General features: G+C 41.0%; 1 protein-coding gene across 1 annotated transcript in view; it reads right to left on the reverse strand.

The window, feature by feature from the left end:
• Window positions 1-17,226, reverse strand: part of acap1 (ArfGAP with coiled-coil, ankyrin repeat and PH domains 1) — a 38,853-nt gene extending 21,627 nt beyond the window's left edge. Inside the window, exons 1-8 of the mRNA XM_056259336.1 lie at window positions 16,943-17,226; window positions 13,185-13,242; window positions 7,669-7,788; window positions 6,959-7,012; window positions 6,761-6,819; window positions 6,394-6,577; window positions 5,739-5,783; window positions 2,027-2,122 (exon numbers count right to left, since the gene is read on the reverse strand). Of these exons, the coding sequence (XP_056115311.1) occupies window positions 2,027-2,122; window positions 5,739-5,783; window positions 6,394-6,577; window positions 6,761-6,819; window positions 6,959-7,012; window positions 7,669-7,788; window positions 13,185-13,242; window positions 16,943-16,995 (669 nt within the window). The 5' untranslated portion in view covers window positions 16,996-17,226. The remainder of the gene's footprint in view (window positions 1-2,026; window positions 2,123-5,738; window positions 5,784-6,393; window positions 6,578-6,760; window positions 6,820-6,958; window positions 7,013-7,668; window positions 7,789-13,184; window positions 13,243-16,942) is intronic.

Consider the following 17,226-nt stretch of genomic DNA (forward strand, 5'->3'; position numbering starts at 1 on the left):
AACGTCTACATTTCAACTTCATGTTCCTCAGTAACATCAAGTCATTGCTTTGTCCAGATATTTATACACAAATACATGAATCTTCAACAATTTTTAAACATCATATAGGCAGTATTTCACCTCAGGTAACTTGCCAGTAAAATTCAAAACATGCAGATATTAGCAGATCTTAGAATTTGCATGTACATTTTAAGCCCACAAACTGGGGTTGGTGTTTGTTTACATTCTTATAAAGTGTTGAGGTATTTTTTAGGCAGTTTTACAGTTCTGTGAGCACAAAAGTATGTGCCAACACCCACAAACCAGTGTGTGATACAAACTGTTTCCTGTTGTTGCTCACTCTGGCAGAAAACTTCCTGTCATGATGGGCCATCATGTGATCTCTGAAATCTTTTTTACTTCACAACATGATGATCAGTGTTATGTTTTTCTCCCTCAAAGCATACTTTACATTTGTCCAACTCGGTACTTCACAGTTTTTCTTCCTTCAGTGCGTTTTTAAGCCACAAGCAGCTTCACATGCTTATGACATATACATCGATCAATCAACCGATCGATTGATAGATAGATATAGTTGTAATCAAAATGATTTAACCCCCATTGCAAATCAGGTTTATCTGCAAAATGTACAGACTTTCAGCTGTTTGCAATGAACAAATCAAACAAAAATAATAATTGAAATTGCTCAACACAACAAAAGTGGTTTCCCCAAATTCAACTGAAAATGCAAGTTGTAATGACTTCTGCAGTCTCAAAAGTATTCAACACCTTTATGGCAAGCATCTGTAGTACTTAGTAGAAAACCCTTTTGCTGTTACGACCTGCAGCAAACGAGATGTATAACCAGACACCAGCTTCTGGCAGCGTTTCTAAGAAATCTGAGCCCGTTCCTCATGTGCAGTGGCCTCCACTTCAGTCATATTTTTGGGTTTGTGCGCTGCCTTAGCTTCCTCACTGACGGCATGACGTTTTCTTCATCGCTTCAAAGAACAGAATCCTAAAACTTCTGTGGCTTATTTATTTGATTTTGAGCACTTTTCTTGTGCTTTTGGGTCAGTAGTGGTGTACGTCTTGGAGTCCTGGCATGGAAACCGCATGCGTTTAGTACGAGCCTTACTGTGCAGCTGAAACCTCAGTGCCTGTTGCCACCAAGTTTTGTTTTGTAGTCACTCGAGGGTTTTTCTGAACCTGCCTTCTCAGAAATCTGGTTGCAGCCGTTGATATCTTCCTTTCTCTGCACCGTCCATGTAGTGTAACAACTGTTCCTTTAACTTTGAACTTGCGAACTATGCTTCCAACAGTGTCTCTAGGAACATTTAGTTCCTTTGCTATCTTTTTGTATCGTGTTCCTTGTTTGTGAAGGGCAATGATATCTTCTTTTAACTTTTTGGACCATTCTTTTGACATATTTATAACATGCAGTCAAACATGACACTCAACAAACCTAGCCAGTTCACATATTTCATGTGTTCTAGCTCAAGCACACCTGGTGCAACTAATGAAGCCCTTGATTAGTTGTGAGACAACACATGTTTTGCAGATTTGTGCTGTTGTGAGGGATTCTATTCAGGGAGTTGAATAAGTTTTAGACTGATTGAAGTTGGGGAAACCACCTGAAACATGACAGACAGACAGACAGACAGATAGACAGATAGATAGATAGATAGATAGATAGATAGATAGATAGATAGATAGATAGATAGATAGATAGATAGATAGATAGATAGATAGATAGATAGATAGATAGATAGATAGATAGATAGATAGATAGATAGATAGATAGATAGATAGATAGATAGATAGATAGATAGATAGATAGATAGATAGATAGATAGATAGATAGATAGATAGATAGATAGATAGATAGATAGATAGATAGATAGATAGATAGATAGATAGATAGATAGATAGATAGATAGATAGATAGATAGATAGATAGATAGACAGACAGACAGACAGACAGACAGACAGACAGACAGACAGACAGACAGATAGATAGATAGATAGATAGATAGATAATTCTCACCTCTTCACTCAGCAGTTTGCGGTACTTTTCCAGTTCTGTAAGTGACTGATAGCCCTGTTGGAAGAACAGAGCCTGGGCGTCCATAAGAGAAAGCATCTGACACACATTTACCAAAGAGACAAACACAAAAGCAAAAGTGACTGTAAGTTACCATTCAGTCCTGATTATTTTAAAGTGCCCCTATTATACTTCAAATATCACCTTTCCTGCAGTGTGTAATATCGCTGTTTGTGAATGTAAAAGGCAAAGTGCTCCAGTTTACCAGTGTTCATTCAGCGCGCACCTCAGGCTGCAATGCACGGCTAACTATGATTGGGACCGTCACATTACATGAGAACACTATTTTATAATAGTTTAATAATATTTTAACTATCGCGTAACGTTTCAGCGCGTTGTTCCAGGAAGAGCGTACACATTCTGACAAGCACGCGTCTGAGACGGTGTTGGTGACACGTTGTTTAAGTCGTTAAATTTTCTAAGTAATTTAAATAAATGATCAATCACATCGAAACATTTTACAATCCTACTAGCCCTTTATTTAGATTAAAACCCTTCTCATTCATTTGGTGAGGAACACAGCGTTTTGAGCAGCATTTGCATACCCTGTCATGCTGTTGGCCATATGCCACTGCAGCAGACACATATTGCAGTATTAAAGCTAACGGTTAATCGATTAATTGATCGTTAATTTAAACGACAATCGATCATGGGAAATTGTGAAAATTGACATCCCTAGTTCGTGTTGTCGACAGGTTGAAAAGACGTTGTTTTCAGCGCTGAGAATCCACTTTGATGCACTTCAAAAGGACGAGGACTCACACTGGAATTGAAATGCTAAAACCGAAGCTATCGTTATTGTTCGTATTACTGGGTATAAAGCGCTGAGAAAGATCCGGAGCTGAAATTCAGATTTGGTAATAGGCGTTCTGTTTCCGACAGCCGCTGTAAGCGGTAGACCAATTCGCCTTTGGCTAAGCCCCGCCCCCCTTAGTTACTGTTGCTACGTCCGACAAACAAACTTCATCTGGGCTCTGGTATCAACATGGCTTATGCTGTGACAGCTCTTCCTGCTGAAATTTTATCAAACTTTTATAAAGCAGCAAATAAAGTGTCCGATAGAAGTAGGCAAAAGGGGCTGCAATATACGTTCGAAGGCTATATTCACGACATACAGGTGAAACGCAAGGAACAACAAGGCATCCAAATAGAGGCAAAACAAAAGCATACCGGTCACAGTCAAAAAATGAACCACCGCATATCCTACTAATCGAGACGGAGGCTGGGACTAACAATATCAAGGAGCAACACTGTTCATGCAAAGCTGGGTAGGTCTCTATTCACTTCTATAATCATTATTACTCAGCAAACGGACTACGCGAGTATAACGTTGTATTTATTAGCAGCGTGTGCTAGACGACACAAAAAAACGGACACCCCCCTCCAACCTCTCTGGGAAACGCGTATCTGTGTTACAAATGCCCCAGGCACAACGTTTAACCATATTTTTGATAAAACTACGACGGTAATAGCCGGCCGAGACCAAAAATATGAGACTCCTGTGTTAAAGTCAATGGAGCGCTGTGAAAAAGCGTCGGACCTCTGTGGGACCTTCTTGGCTGCGCTGTGATTGGTCAATCTACATTCTAGGGTGTGGCTTAGCCAAAGGCGAATTACAACAGACTGGGCCATCTGACCAATCAGAGCAGAGTAGGGGTTCAAAGGAGGGGTTTAGAGAGACTGAACTTCGAACAAACCGTTGCAGAATCTTTGAAAAATTATGTGATGTGTAGGGCTGTGCAATTAATTGAATTAATTGCTCCCAACGATCACCAAAATAGTAAAATCGGGTAAAAACTTATTTTGTCATGAAATGTTTTGCAAGAACACTCTTATTTTGTCTTGTGTTCTGAATGACACACGCACATCCGCCCCTCCCGAAGCCATAAACTCTCTCAGCTTATACAGTCAGGGAGGCAAGTCGTGTGTATATCATCCGCTGGAATTTAAAAACTCAGCGCGAGTAAAGATGGCAGAAGGAGGGCATCCACAGCAGCGTTTGGTGAGCAAAAAAGGCAAAACCAACTCCGCTGTCTGGGAACAGTTTGGCTTCGAGGAATCCGACGACGAGCAGAAACATGCAAGATTTGCTACATGATAGTGGCTGCAATGCAAGGGAACACCGCAAATTTGTTTAACCACTTGAAAATTAAAGGGATACTTCACCTCTGGAAAGATTAATGTGTATTTAAAATGGGTCATTTATGTAGAAGAAATGTGAAATTATTTTTGAATTTGGAGCTTTCTAGACTGAGAAAAGCCAGAAAATGTATTTTTGGCTTATGTGGATGAAAGACAACAACTCCCAGAATGCACTTGCTTCACTGCCCTAGGAAGCCACGCCTACCGGTAACAGAGCGCAGTAGTTAAACAACAAGTCTAGGCTACTAGTGAGTCTCCGTGATGAGTCTGCCCGGGATTTCGAGATCGCACAAAATGTCCGGGATTCGGCTTTTGCGTTCTACAGTCGCCATTCATTACGTTTACTGTGGCGAGCAGGACGAGGCCGAGGGCGTGATTACTGATGAGCGGCCGACACCTGTGAGGCGCACCGGTCTCGTATCTCTCACGGAGGAGCGGGAATTTTCTTAGCAATGTTAAAACGCACATCAACCGATCACTTGTTTAGTGTTCATGTAAACGCTACATTCAGATTCACCAATCGGAATGAATTCATTTAGATTGAAACAAAAGGTGTGCATGTAAACAATGAATGGCGACTGCAGAAAGCAAAAGCAGAATCCCAGACATTTTGTACGATCTCGACGGTCGGACATGTCCGAGAAAAAGAGGATGAATGGTAACCCCTACTACTCAGCTTTCTCCTACTAAGTTACTCAGCTTTCTCCACAGAACAAGAGCCTGCTAGCTTAGCTTCCAAAAAAGATGTCTGACACTATGTGTCCATTCTGTGAGTGAGATCCCACCCTCTATGGGCGGGTTGAGGACATGCGGGACAGCCCCTACTACTGGCTGTAGTCTTCAGCCTCTGGCCAAAAAATCCTCCGATGACGCAAAATGACGATTTTTGCGTCATCGGAGGATTTTTTCCAGACAAAAAATACATAAATCTCTCGTCTCAGGGGGATATGAGGGTGGGAAGCACAGTAATTTGAAAATACTACAGGTTTTCTACCAATACAAATATTAATGCTAAATCCTGAAGTATCCCTTTAAACAACGAGTGACCTATGACAATCTAATAAAGAAACTTGTTTTCAAGAGATTGTGGAAGTGCATCTAATTTATTTGTGGTTATAATTTTTACTTGAATACTTTTATACTTTGATTTGAATATATGTTATATTATTTATTTTAATAGTTCAAAAAGTATTCAAATTTCTATTTTATAAGAATTGTTGAAAGGTGTCTTTTTAATAAATGCAACACGTTCCCAAAGTCATGTGAAATAATCGTGTTACATAATCGTGATTTCAATACTGACCAAAATAATCATGATTATGATTTTTTTCACAATCGAGCAGCCCTAGTGATGTGTAATATATATTATGCAAAAATTATTTTTGGAACTTGGATGCATGTAAACATATTGCAGAAGACCTCCAAAACAAAACTTGGAACCTTTAAAAAAAGCATAATAGGGGCACTTTAATAAGATTCTTTAATAAAATACATTCTGTATTATGACACATACCGCCATAAGAATTTCAGTTTTCTTCCTGGACTCAATGACATTAATCTAGATTAGGAAGAGAGAGAGAGAAGGCGATTTACAATGACAATAATACAAGCAAAAACAAATATCCCAAAGGAGACAATACTAAATTGAGGACACATGCATGAAACTAGGTGAGTGTGTTTGAGAATGAGTCTCTAAATCATACAGTAAAAATATATTACATTACACTAGATAACAAACCAAATCTGTGAAAACCAAAAAGTGCCACGATGTTTTTCTCTTCATTCTCAACAATATATATTGTTTTATCAATTGAAACCTAACAATGTTTTTATAAAACATTTGCTTTAAAGGTATGTTCTGATAAATACCATTAGGTTTGATATTTTAATATATAATGCAAAGACATCTAGACATTTTAAGTGTGTCTGAATACATCTTAAGGCCATTGTATATGAAAGTATACAGTGTGTTTGATACCGTTCACTTTATTTTATAGTGTCTCTGTTACACATTACATGTAATTACTGTTGTAATACCGATAAATTATGCATAATTACATGCAACTAACCCTAAACCGAACCCTATAGTAAGTACAAGTACTTAATTAATATCACTCAGTACTTATAACTATAATTCCACTGTAACACGGACATATTTATGTTTGTACCTGCTGCACATAGTCCAGGGCTCCTGATCTGAAGACTCTGCGTGCGTTCAGTAGGTTATTGCTGGCCTCTTCCACCTCATGCTGTTTCCCGCGTGGAGCTTGAGCGTTCCTGCTCAGTGCCGTCTCCAGGTTCTCACTGCTTCGCTCGAACTCCTTCCGCACATCCTTGAAACGCTTCACATCCCTTAGAGGGGAGATACAGAACGAGTGCATTTTTACAATCAATTCTCTCATGATTCATGACTTACTCTTTACTCAGACTCCCAAGTTCATGCAAATGTTTACAGACAGCTTCATATTATACACAAAAAAAAAAGAAAGAAAATGTGCCATGGTAAAAAAAAAAGACAGAGGAAGAAAAACGTACTCTTTCACAAAATTCTGTAGCTTCAACTTCACAGACTTTTGTGTGGTTTCAATCACCTCCTGTTTGGAGAAACACAATTCATGTGAATGGGAGACGAGCCGAAGGAAAAGTGAAAACAGGAACACATCTCCAGGCAGATTGTTGGCACGCTGGTTTCTAGTAGTAACAGTAACAGTAAAAAGGAAGAACTTGACTCACCTCTTGAGCACAAACGATGTCTGAAAGCTTTTTAGAAAACCTTTCTAAACACTCCTGAAAGAAAGAAACGCAGCCTCTATTATGCTTCCGTTAAGTCTCAATCATTTCAACTCATATAGCTACACACTACACAGGAACTGTCCTTTTCCATTTTGCAAACACTTGCACTACCGTTCAAAAGTTTGAGGTCAGTGAGATTTACTAGAAGTCTCTAATGCTCACCAAGGCTGCGTTTAACCTGTAAAACTATTTTCTATTTAATATATTGTCAAATTTTATGCTCATGTCACATGATCCTTCAGGAATTATTCTAATATGTTGATTTGATACCTCATTTCTGATTATTATCAATGTATAAATCAGTTGTGCTGCTTTGTTAGCACTTACATTAGTATTTTTCAATTCTTTGTTTCAAATCTTAAAGTTTCCAACCTGAGGTAAACCTCTATCGGAAAAAGTACTAATATCTTCACATCCCATATTTTACACTACACTGGTAATTGCCGTTGTTTCTCATATCGGTCTGGAGTTTATCGTACAGCTGAACGTTACCGTACAGTTCTGGAATTTACAATCTTGTTGTTTCACTTCCTATACTTCATTTACCGTCACATGTATCGTTTAGCACACGTGGCTAACCCTGTTTGAGTTCTTGTGTACAGTAAGTAATGCTAGTTTAAAGTCCGTTACAGGACTGTTGATAGACTCACCCCCACAGGTTGGTCCTCAGAACAGTGGTGTCCCAGCTCTTTAAGGCCATTTACAAAGCTCTTACTGTTTAGGCAATAGGAACGGCCTGCATCCAGCATAGTGTGGCACTGTTTCACCAACTATACAAACACACATTTTTTTCAGGATGTTATAATGTCATATTATTCATAACATATTAAAATACACATAAAAACCTTTAAAAAACAAAGTTTGTGATCAATTATTAAAGAGGACCTATTATGCCCCTTTTTAATGTCTTGATGTTGTTTTTGGGCTCTACTAGAAGAGGTTTTCATGCTTGAATGTTCAAAAAACACATTATTTTTCACATATTTGACAACGTTGCAGCACCTCTCTTTCCAGTCTGTCAGTATCGCTCTGTTTAGTGCAGTGTGCTCTGATTGGTCAGCTGGATCGGTGTATCGTGATTGGTCAACTCAACTGCTTCCAGTGTGTTTCAGAAATGTCCCGCCCCTTACCAAACAAGTTACAACACTACTAACGCAACTCAACCAGACCTCGTACCCTTTATTTTGTGTATGACCTGGGAATTATTTAAAAATGAGGAATATTGTGAAGTGTTCGTTCCCGGAAGAATGTTTAAGGGAGTTTCAGGGAGTTCAGAAACAGTGACACTGACATAGAGAAGAACTCCCTTTGGAGTGACTTTGTGCTTTGTAACTTTGCAGACCCTTTTCATGCTCAAACAGTAACATTACACACTAAAGAAAGTGGGAAATGTAAAAATGCACAATATAGTAGGGAGGTTAAGTGACTTTTGACTTCAAGTCATGATGCAAAGGTCCCCTTTGGTATGGAAGTACCTTAGGGCCATAGAAATAAATTTATCCTAAGACACAAGTGAGATCACATTTTGTATCTTATATACACACATTTTTTAAAAATGGCCGCCGACCATACTTGAGAGGCCCATATCTTTGCTTCTGTCATAGCTATAATGACAAATTTGGTATCAACGGGTACATTTTTGTGGTCAAGGAGTCCAATAAAATAGGTTCCAAGACTAAAAAACAATAATGTTGTCCTTAACATGACAATTGGAGGTGAAGTATGCAATTTTTTATTAAAAAACGCATGCCAAACACACAGTCCATTCACAACTTAATAATTTCTTCGTTTAGGTCTGCTTCGCATGCGCCCTTTACAGCACTGGCTGAAGACGTGGGTCCTGCGTCGAGCATGGGCATCCGGTCGTTTACGTCTCAAGGTAACTCAGAACTGTGTCACAGCTCTGGAGCCCTGGAAGGCGGTCGACTGGTATCAGACAGGTGTAAACCTGGGAGTAATCTCTAAACTGATAGTGGTTTCGACAGACGCCTCCAATTCGGGCTGGGGCGCCCTCTATGAGGGCAGACCGACTTTTGGCCTGTGGTCAAGCCAAGAAAAGAGCTTGCACATAAACTGTCTAGAGATGAAGGCGGTCGAGAACGCCTTGCGGTTCTTCCTTCCCCTTCTAAAGGGCCACCATGTCCTTGTCCGCACGGACAACATGTCGGTGGTTTCCTACATAAATCGCCAGGGCAGTCTGAGATCACGGAACCTTCATGCACTGGCAGAACGCATCCTTGTATGGGTTCAGCACCCATCACTGGCCCAGCCCATCACTGGCCCAGCCCATCACTGGCGGCTGGGCTGCCCATCACTGGCCCTGCTTTCCCTCTGATCATGCTGTTACCACAGGTAATCAAGCCTATAAGGGAGAACGGTTCCTGTGTACTTCTAGTAGCTCCGTTCTGGCCGAACCAAGTTTGGTTTCTGGAGCTGATGCAGCTTCAGAGCTTGCCTCCGTGGCCTGTCCCATTGAGGAGAGATCTCCTCTCACAGGCCGGGGGTACGATTTGGCACCCACGACCCGAGCTTTGGGCTCTGCATGTGTGGGCCATCAACGGGTACCCATCAGTCTCCCCGACGGAGTGTTAAACACGATTACGCAAGCTAGAGCGCCCTCTACTAGATGGCTTTATGGTTCCAAGTGGTCAGTGTTCTCAGGTTGGTGCTCAGCTCGCAACCTGGATCCACAAGATTGTGGGGTGTCGGAGGTTCTCTCCTTCCTACAGGAGCTCTTGGATAAGGGTAGATCCCCATCCATGCTCAAGGTATATGTGGCGGCTATTGCTGCGTTTGTCAAACATTCGCATGGCCAGTCACTGGGTAGGAACGACCTTGTAGTCCGCTTCCTCAGGGGAGCTAGAAGGATGAACCCTCCTCGCCCCCCCTCGGACCTTTCCTTGGTCCTGGAGGCCATGAAGGGTGCCCCTTTCGAACCTCTACAGTCTGTGGACCTTAAGTATCTCTCATTGAAAACCGCCTTTCTGGTGGCTATCGCCTCAGTCAAGCTGGTGGGTGACTTACACGCACTTTCTGTTAGTGCGTCGTGCCTTGAGTTTGGGCCTAATGACTCCAAGGTCATCCTCAAACCAAGACATGATTATGTCCCCAAAGTACTTGCCACTCCTTTCAGAGCACAAGTCTCTGTGGATCTGACAGCGAGTCTGACATTCTCTCGTCACAGGCGATTTTTGAGATTCACCTTCGAGGGCCAGGCATATCAATACACAGTCCTACCGTTCGGTCTGTCCCTGGCATCCTGTATATTATGATGTACATGGACGCGGCTCTCGCGCCCCTGAAACTTCAGGGAATGCCAGCTTTGAACTATTTGGACGATTGGCTGATTCTAGCTCGATCTCATTCAGAGCTCATAGAACACAGGACCATATTACTCGAACACCTCGAGAATCTTGGTCTCACAGTCAATTGGGCGAAGAGCCAGGAAATATCCTTTCTGGGCACAGAGCTGAACTCGCTGTCAATGACAGCGCGACTATCGCCAGAGCGCATACTGAACATTGCGGCACTATAGTCCCGCTCAAGAGATTTCAGAAGATGCTGGGCCTCATGGCCTCATCATCATCAGTACTCCAGCTGGGCATGCTTCGCATGCGCCCACTGCAGTGGTGGCTGAAAGCACGAGTGCCGTCTCAAGCTTGGGCCTCCGATCTGTTTCGCCTCAGGGTCAATCAGAAATGCGTCGCAGCTCTGAAACCTTGGAAGGCGACCGACTGGTACTGGTACCACCGCCTCTTCAATCTGACATTCTCTCTTCGGATCTGACAGCGAGTCTGACGTGAATCTCCTTTGCCTGGTTAGGGCCCTTGGAACGTTCGGCTGCTTTCAGACGGTCAGGACAGCTATTTGTTTCGTTTGGTGGCCGATCTAAAGGTCTAGCTGTCTCGAAACATAGCCTTTCCAGGTGGAAAGTGGACGCTATCTCACTGGCTTATACATCTAAGAGCCTTCGTTGCCCTCTGGGCGTCAGAGCTCATTCCACTAGAGGCATGCCTCTTCATGGGCCTGGTCCAGTGGGATTTCCCTTCACGATATCTGTATGGCGGCAGGCTGGGCCTCTCTGTCTACATTTATAGGGTTCTATAACCTGGAAGTTCCCGCGCTCCAAGCTAGACTGTTGTCAGTTTAGTTTATCCGCTCAGTTCTGCCGGACTCGGTTCCGCGGACTGCAAAGTTTTCAGTTCAGGCAGGCTATTGCCTCCCCTGACTGTTATACCGTGTTAAGCACCCTCTATGCATTTAAGGTAACCACGTTTACCTTATATCATTCTTATTAAGCCCATTCCCAATGTCGGCTTTTTATATCCCCATATCATATGAACTCAGGGCGCTCGCCCTTGGGTCAGTGTTGTGGTAGATTTAGCACGCACAGCGTTTTAAATTGGATTCCCGTAGCGTAAGCTAGCTTACGCAACACGAGAGTACTCTCGTAAGAGAACGTCACGGTTACTAACGTAACCTCGGTTCTCTCTAGAAGAGGGAATGAGTGTTGCGTAACCCTGCCGTGCTTGTGCTACCATCTGGTTTCGCTTCAGTCGATGAAAACCAAGGAGCATCTTATCGAGCTCTGGCTTATATAGGCATAAGCCACGCCCATTCGCCCACTCATTGGTGCTTACGTCACGAGCAGTGCCTCGATAGGTTGCAGCAGTTGCCGCATAGCATCCAATAGGCGCGCGAGCTGCCTCGCCTAGGTCTGCTAGCTGCAGCAAGTGTGTTTTAAATTAATACAAATTATAAGGATAATTTTTGGCTTCAGTATTCTCGAGAAAAGAGGTTTTCCCTCTAAGGTTTTTTTTTCCATAGTCAACTAGCTAGCTATTTATTAGTTATCTAACATTAAAATAAAAAAATTATTTAATGAGAAAGTCATACGAACCTCAAAGTGTTAACCTGTCACCTCTGACCTTCAACAGCTGTCACAGCTCCTGGTGCAGATGGGATGTGTTGTTGCAGGAACTGATATGCTATAGGCTACTCCTGACTGGTCGAAATCTCATGCTACTTAGGACAAATGTAATGTACAGAAGTAGCTGCACTGCTTAAATACAAAATTAAAGTTTTTGAACGAAAAGATAAGTAAAGTCACTCTGATGACAATTTTTATGTGAAATGTGCATATTTACCCCCAATTGTCATGGTATGGGGAAAATTATTATTTTTTTAAACTTGAAACCAATTTTATTGGATTCCTTGACCCCAAGAATGTACACTTTGACACCAAATTTGTCATTATAGCGATAACAGAAGCAAAGATATGGGCTCTAGAGTATTTTCGGCGCATTGGCGGCCATTTTTGAAAAAACATGTTTATTTCTGATACAAAGTGTGATCTCACTTGTGTCTTAGGATAAATTTATTTGTATGACCCTAAGGTACTTCCATACCAAAGGAGACCTTTGCATCATGACTTGAAGTCAAAGGCCTATTTTTTGGGCTTAACCTCCCTACTAATAGGTCCTCTTAACAAATTACTATGTAGATGAATTTGTAGGTCTCTGTGGTTTGAAACTATTCAGTCTAATACATTTAAGGGGAAATTATCTTGGATTGTGGTTAAAACCTTTTCAATTGGCAATTCCTCTTTGTAGTTCCTCTGCATAACACTATATCACTTCACAAAAGAGAGGAACAATGACTTTGTTTTTTTAAATTGAGGATTTGAGCATTTGACGGTCAAAATAATAAACCCTGCAGTATTTGGGATATTATTTTAGGTGTCTGATATGGTTTAAAACGGTAGCAGAGTTTTTTTTTTTGCATTTTCTGAAGAAAATGTGAGTAGGAGTGGTGCTTGTACATGCAAAACTCGACGCCGGTACGGCAGGATGTTGCCATAAAGTTGCATGCGTTCTGAATTGTTGATTGCATGCTGCTAGGCAGATGCATACTGGTCCAAGTCTCCATGATAATTTGGTCTCTACTTAAATATAAGCCAATGGGATACATTTTCACCAGTTTTATCATGAGCATGGTGAAAAAAAGCAGTATATGTCTCCTCAACAAGCCACAGGATTTGAGGTATCAAGGGAATGAGTTTCAATACGTGCTGACGTTTAAAACTAGGGTTAGTGGTTTGTTCGTATGTATGAGAACTAGTCATAATGATGCAGCACTAATAGTAAATCTCTCAGCATATCCTCACCTTCTCAAGTCTTGTCTCCAGTTCACTGACGTTGACCTCCACCTTCTCGATATCTGCCCTATTGAAATATAGCACATACATTTTCACACACCGAACTCAATAAAGAATGTAATCCCATTCATCTGAACTCAACCCATTAAAAACACTACAGTTATTTTGCACAAAACATATTAACCAAGTATTATTATTTCATTCGCTAGGGCCGCGTGATTGTGTGCATTAACGTGTATTCAAATGTGTTTATATCAATGAATGTTTGCTTATCTGCGTTGTCAGATTAACACAGATAAATAGCTTAGCTCTTTGTAGTAGTTTCCTGCTTTTTCACACATACAGACAGACATAATGCTTATGTTTATACATTTAAAAATGTATTATTAATGCTAAACAGTAGCCTAACTGAGAGAAAGATTATAAAATAAATTGACTTTTTATCGAACACTGTCTTATCCAAGTAAAGGCTGGAATCCACTACACAGCTTTTGCCCAAATTTGCCCTAATTTATAGTCTGAAGGAGTCGATGGTAGTTGCTGAAATGTTCAATAATATTGATTTGACTGCACTGACGCTGTTGTATGAGAACTGAACTGAGCTGGATGATGACATAATTTTTTTCGCAGAACTGCTTTATAGATGAAATGAACTAATTTAATAATTGATGATCTTTCCAACGAACTGAATCAACACTGAACTTACTTCAGCTGAAATGCAATCATTTTTCTATTATCACTGTGAAGCTGCTTTGAAACAATCTGTATTGTATAAAGCGCTATACAAATAAAGGGGACTAGACTTGACTTGAGAGTCAGAGGGCCCTATTTTAACGATCTAAAACGCAAGTGCTGTCAAGCGCAAAGCGCAAGTAACTTTGTGGGCGGGTCTTGGGCGCTGTTGCTATTTTCCCGGCGGGATAAATGCCTCTTGCGCCAGGCGCAAATCTAAAAGGGGTTGGTCTGAAGTAGCTTCATTATTCATAGGTGTGGTTTGGGCGTAACATGAAATAAACCAATCAGAGCGTCATCTCACATTCCCATTAAGAGCAGGCGCGCTTGTTCTAAAGCGGATTCCTATTATAACGGCGGATTTGCCAGGCGTGCGCCAGGAGCGGTTCACAGCCGAGGAGAGCAACGTTCTCGTCAGGGCCGTAAAACACAGAGAAGTGACATTGGGGATGGAGAAACCCACCCAAATTAACTTCTGTTAAACAGGCGTATGATAATTTGGGTAAATGTGTAAGCTACATGTATGCTTTTATAATAAATTGTCTATCTATCTATCTATCATTATTACTTTATTATATCTATCTATCTATCGTAATAATGTATGATTTGCAAAAATTAAAACGGCTGCTTAGATGAGAGAATCAAAGTGTATGCGCGTTGTGCACACGCTACATTGATTATGGCCAAGCATGCGCCCTTAAAATAGCATTATGAACAACGCGCAACGCGCCAGTAACTTTAGACTAGTTTTTTTCTGGTCAGTGGCGCAATTGTTTTATGGAACGGCAAAATAGCAAAAGGGATTGTTTGCGCCGGAACACGCCTCCTTTTTTGCACTGAACCGCCCAGGGAGCGCAAGTTCATTTCCTAGTTTAGCGACGTGCTTCTGTGGAGGGAAAATCGCGCTTTGCGCGGGTGCAAAATAGGAATGATACATCCGTCAGTGTACAAAGTCAATTGCGCTGGGTGCAAGATAGGGCCCAGAGTCTATCTGCAGATTTTGGTCAGTCGGAGTAGACCAATTTCACACACAAAAAAAATCGTGTGATGTATGAAGGGCACAAAGTCCGTTTTTTTAGCTCCGGACTATGATTCTATCCAGTCGGATGATATAAAACATGTTTGATATGTTGAGATTATTTAAGAGCACATATTGTTTTAATTTGTCAAACTTCTCCTCACGTGTTATTGCGAGAGTTTAAGTGCGTTGTGTGTTCACGCCATGTAGGAATTACCGTAATTCCTACTTGTAATTCCTACTTGTAAAAACGATCCCGTCCTCGTTGAACTCGTAATTACAACTTGTAAACTCAGAATTTTCGAACAGCTCCCAAAGACTTTATGTACCCAAAGATGGTGCACTCATATTACTTATGAATGTCAGAAAGTGCAACGCGCAATATTACAGAAGGCGTTTCAAAGATGGCTGCCGAGTAAAATGACTTAAAGGGACTTTGGTAACACTGTATAGTTTCTGACTCTCTTTGAAGCCCCTCCTTCTGAAAAGCGCAATGTGCTCTGATTGGTTGGCTGGATCAGTAGGCTATGTTGTGATTGGTCAACCGCTTCGAGCGTGTTTGGGAAATGACACGAGTTACAACACTACTAACGCAACTCAACCAGGCCTCACACCTTTATTTTCCATATGCCTTGGTTGGGAATTATTTAAACGAGGAATATTGTGACGTGTTCAAAGTCTGAGGGCATGAACAGCTCCGAGGAGTGTATGATGCCCAGGTTTCTTCTTCTTCTCTGTAAACATTTAAAAAGCTGGCAAGTGTATGATGCCTTGTGTTTTAAAATCTGTTCATATTTCAAAAAGTTGAGTAGTGTATTCCAGCATTAAAGTATACTCAAAAGCTTGCATGGATGTGTGTACTCATCAAAAATGTTTTTGTTTGTGCAGAAATCTGTGTGTTGAAGAAAAAGTAGTAGTTTCCGCAGCAATCCAACCCCTAAAACACACTTCCTGTCTCCTGTTTATCATTTCAGTATCTCTCGTCTCACTTCCTGCTCCAACCACTACCCATCGTCTACTTAGCAACCGGAGGCAGCCGCAGTCTGAAGTAAACTAGGCCTTGAATGTGTTTATGTCAGTGGCCTTTGTACACCTTCATGGAAACTTAATTTCAGTTGCTCTCTAAAGGTCAAAAGTGTCCATGCATGACAGTACTCTTGGTGTAGACAAGTTCCACGTGTTCTCTATGTTTAGATTCGCATATGACAGATGAAAAGGGAAATTGTGTGTGTTTATGCAAGTAAATGACCTAATTCTTGAACTAACTACACCCTCTGAGTCTGCTCCGTCTGCAGCCACTTAAACAGGGCACTCAAACTTTCCATGCTCACTAAAACTACAGGCAAACCACAAAGAGAAAGAACAAATTATTTTCTAGACGATATATAATAGCATTATATATTCGCTTGAATGGTTAAAAATAGTACTGACAATTCGATTAATCGCGATTAATCGCATGTAACATAAACGTTTGTGTGTACACACACATAATATACATATATGCATACACACAGAGACACGCACAGACACACATATATACACACACACACTATATAAACATAAGCTTTTATGTTAAATGCGATTAATCGCGATTAATTGATTTGACAGTACTAGAAACGTCCCATCACGGTGAAAAATGTGCCCTCCTACTCTCCACAACGCCACTTAATCATTATCCCATTCATTCCTTTTGTATGGACCTCAGCAAATTCTTTCCAGTGCCTTTGCAACGGCATTTCACGCTGTTCTGAGAACAGTTTTAATCAAGCACGCCCGGGCCAAAACCATTCATCTGAACCCATTGACATGATCCTAGAACTACTTGGAACAAGCCTGAGCTACGTCATCCATTCTGCACATGACAGCCAAGTTTATAATTTTAATGTGCTGCACGTGACCTGTCTTTTATAAAACTATAATTAAATGGACATTCGTTATACATTTTTTAACATTATTTGGTGTAGTTAAATATTTTTACAATTAGTCTGGGGAGGAAAAAAAAGAGAAGCTTTCTTACCTGAATCGAGGGGAGTCTTTCAGGCACTCTTCAAAGTCCAGTTTGACAGTCATTTTGGGATTTTAAAACAACACAATTGATGCGAAGAATTCTATTGATTCCACACAGTTCCTTACGTGATGTGTCCGAACAATAGAGCTCCTTTATGCTGTAAACATCCAACGCTGTGGTGTTAACAACATCAGGAATCGTTTAGAAGGGATGAATTAAACCAGTCGTTTCCATTGGATGGTTTCGGTATAAATATCAGTCGGGTGTTGCCTGAAAACAAAAAAATAAAAAAA

Source organism: Rhinichthys klamathensis, unplaced genomic scaffold (assembly GCF_029890125.1).
Source record: "Rhinichthys klamathensis goyatoka isolate OS25496 unplaced genomic scaffold, OSU_Roscu_1.1 h1tg000165l_1, whole genome shotgun sequence".
Lineage (NCBI taxonomy): Eukaryota > Metazoa > Chordata > Actinopteri > Cypriniformes > Leuciscidae > Rhinichthys > Rhinichthys klamathensis.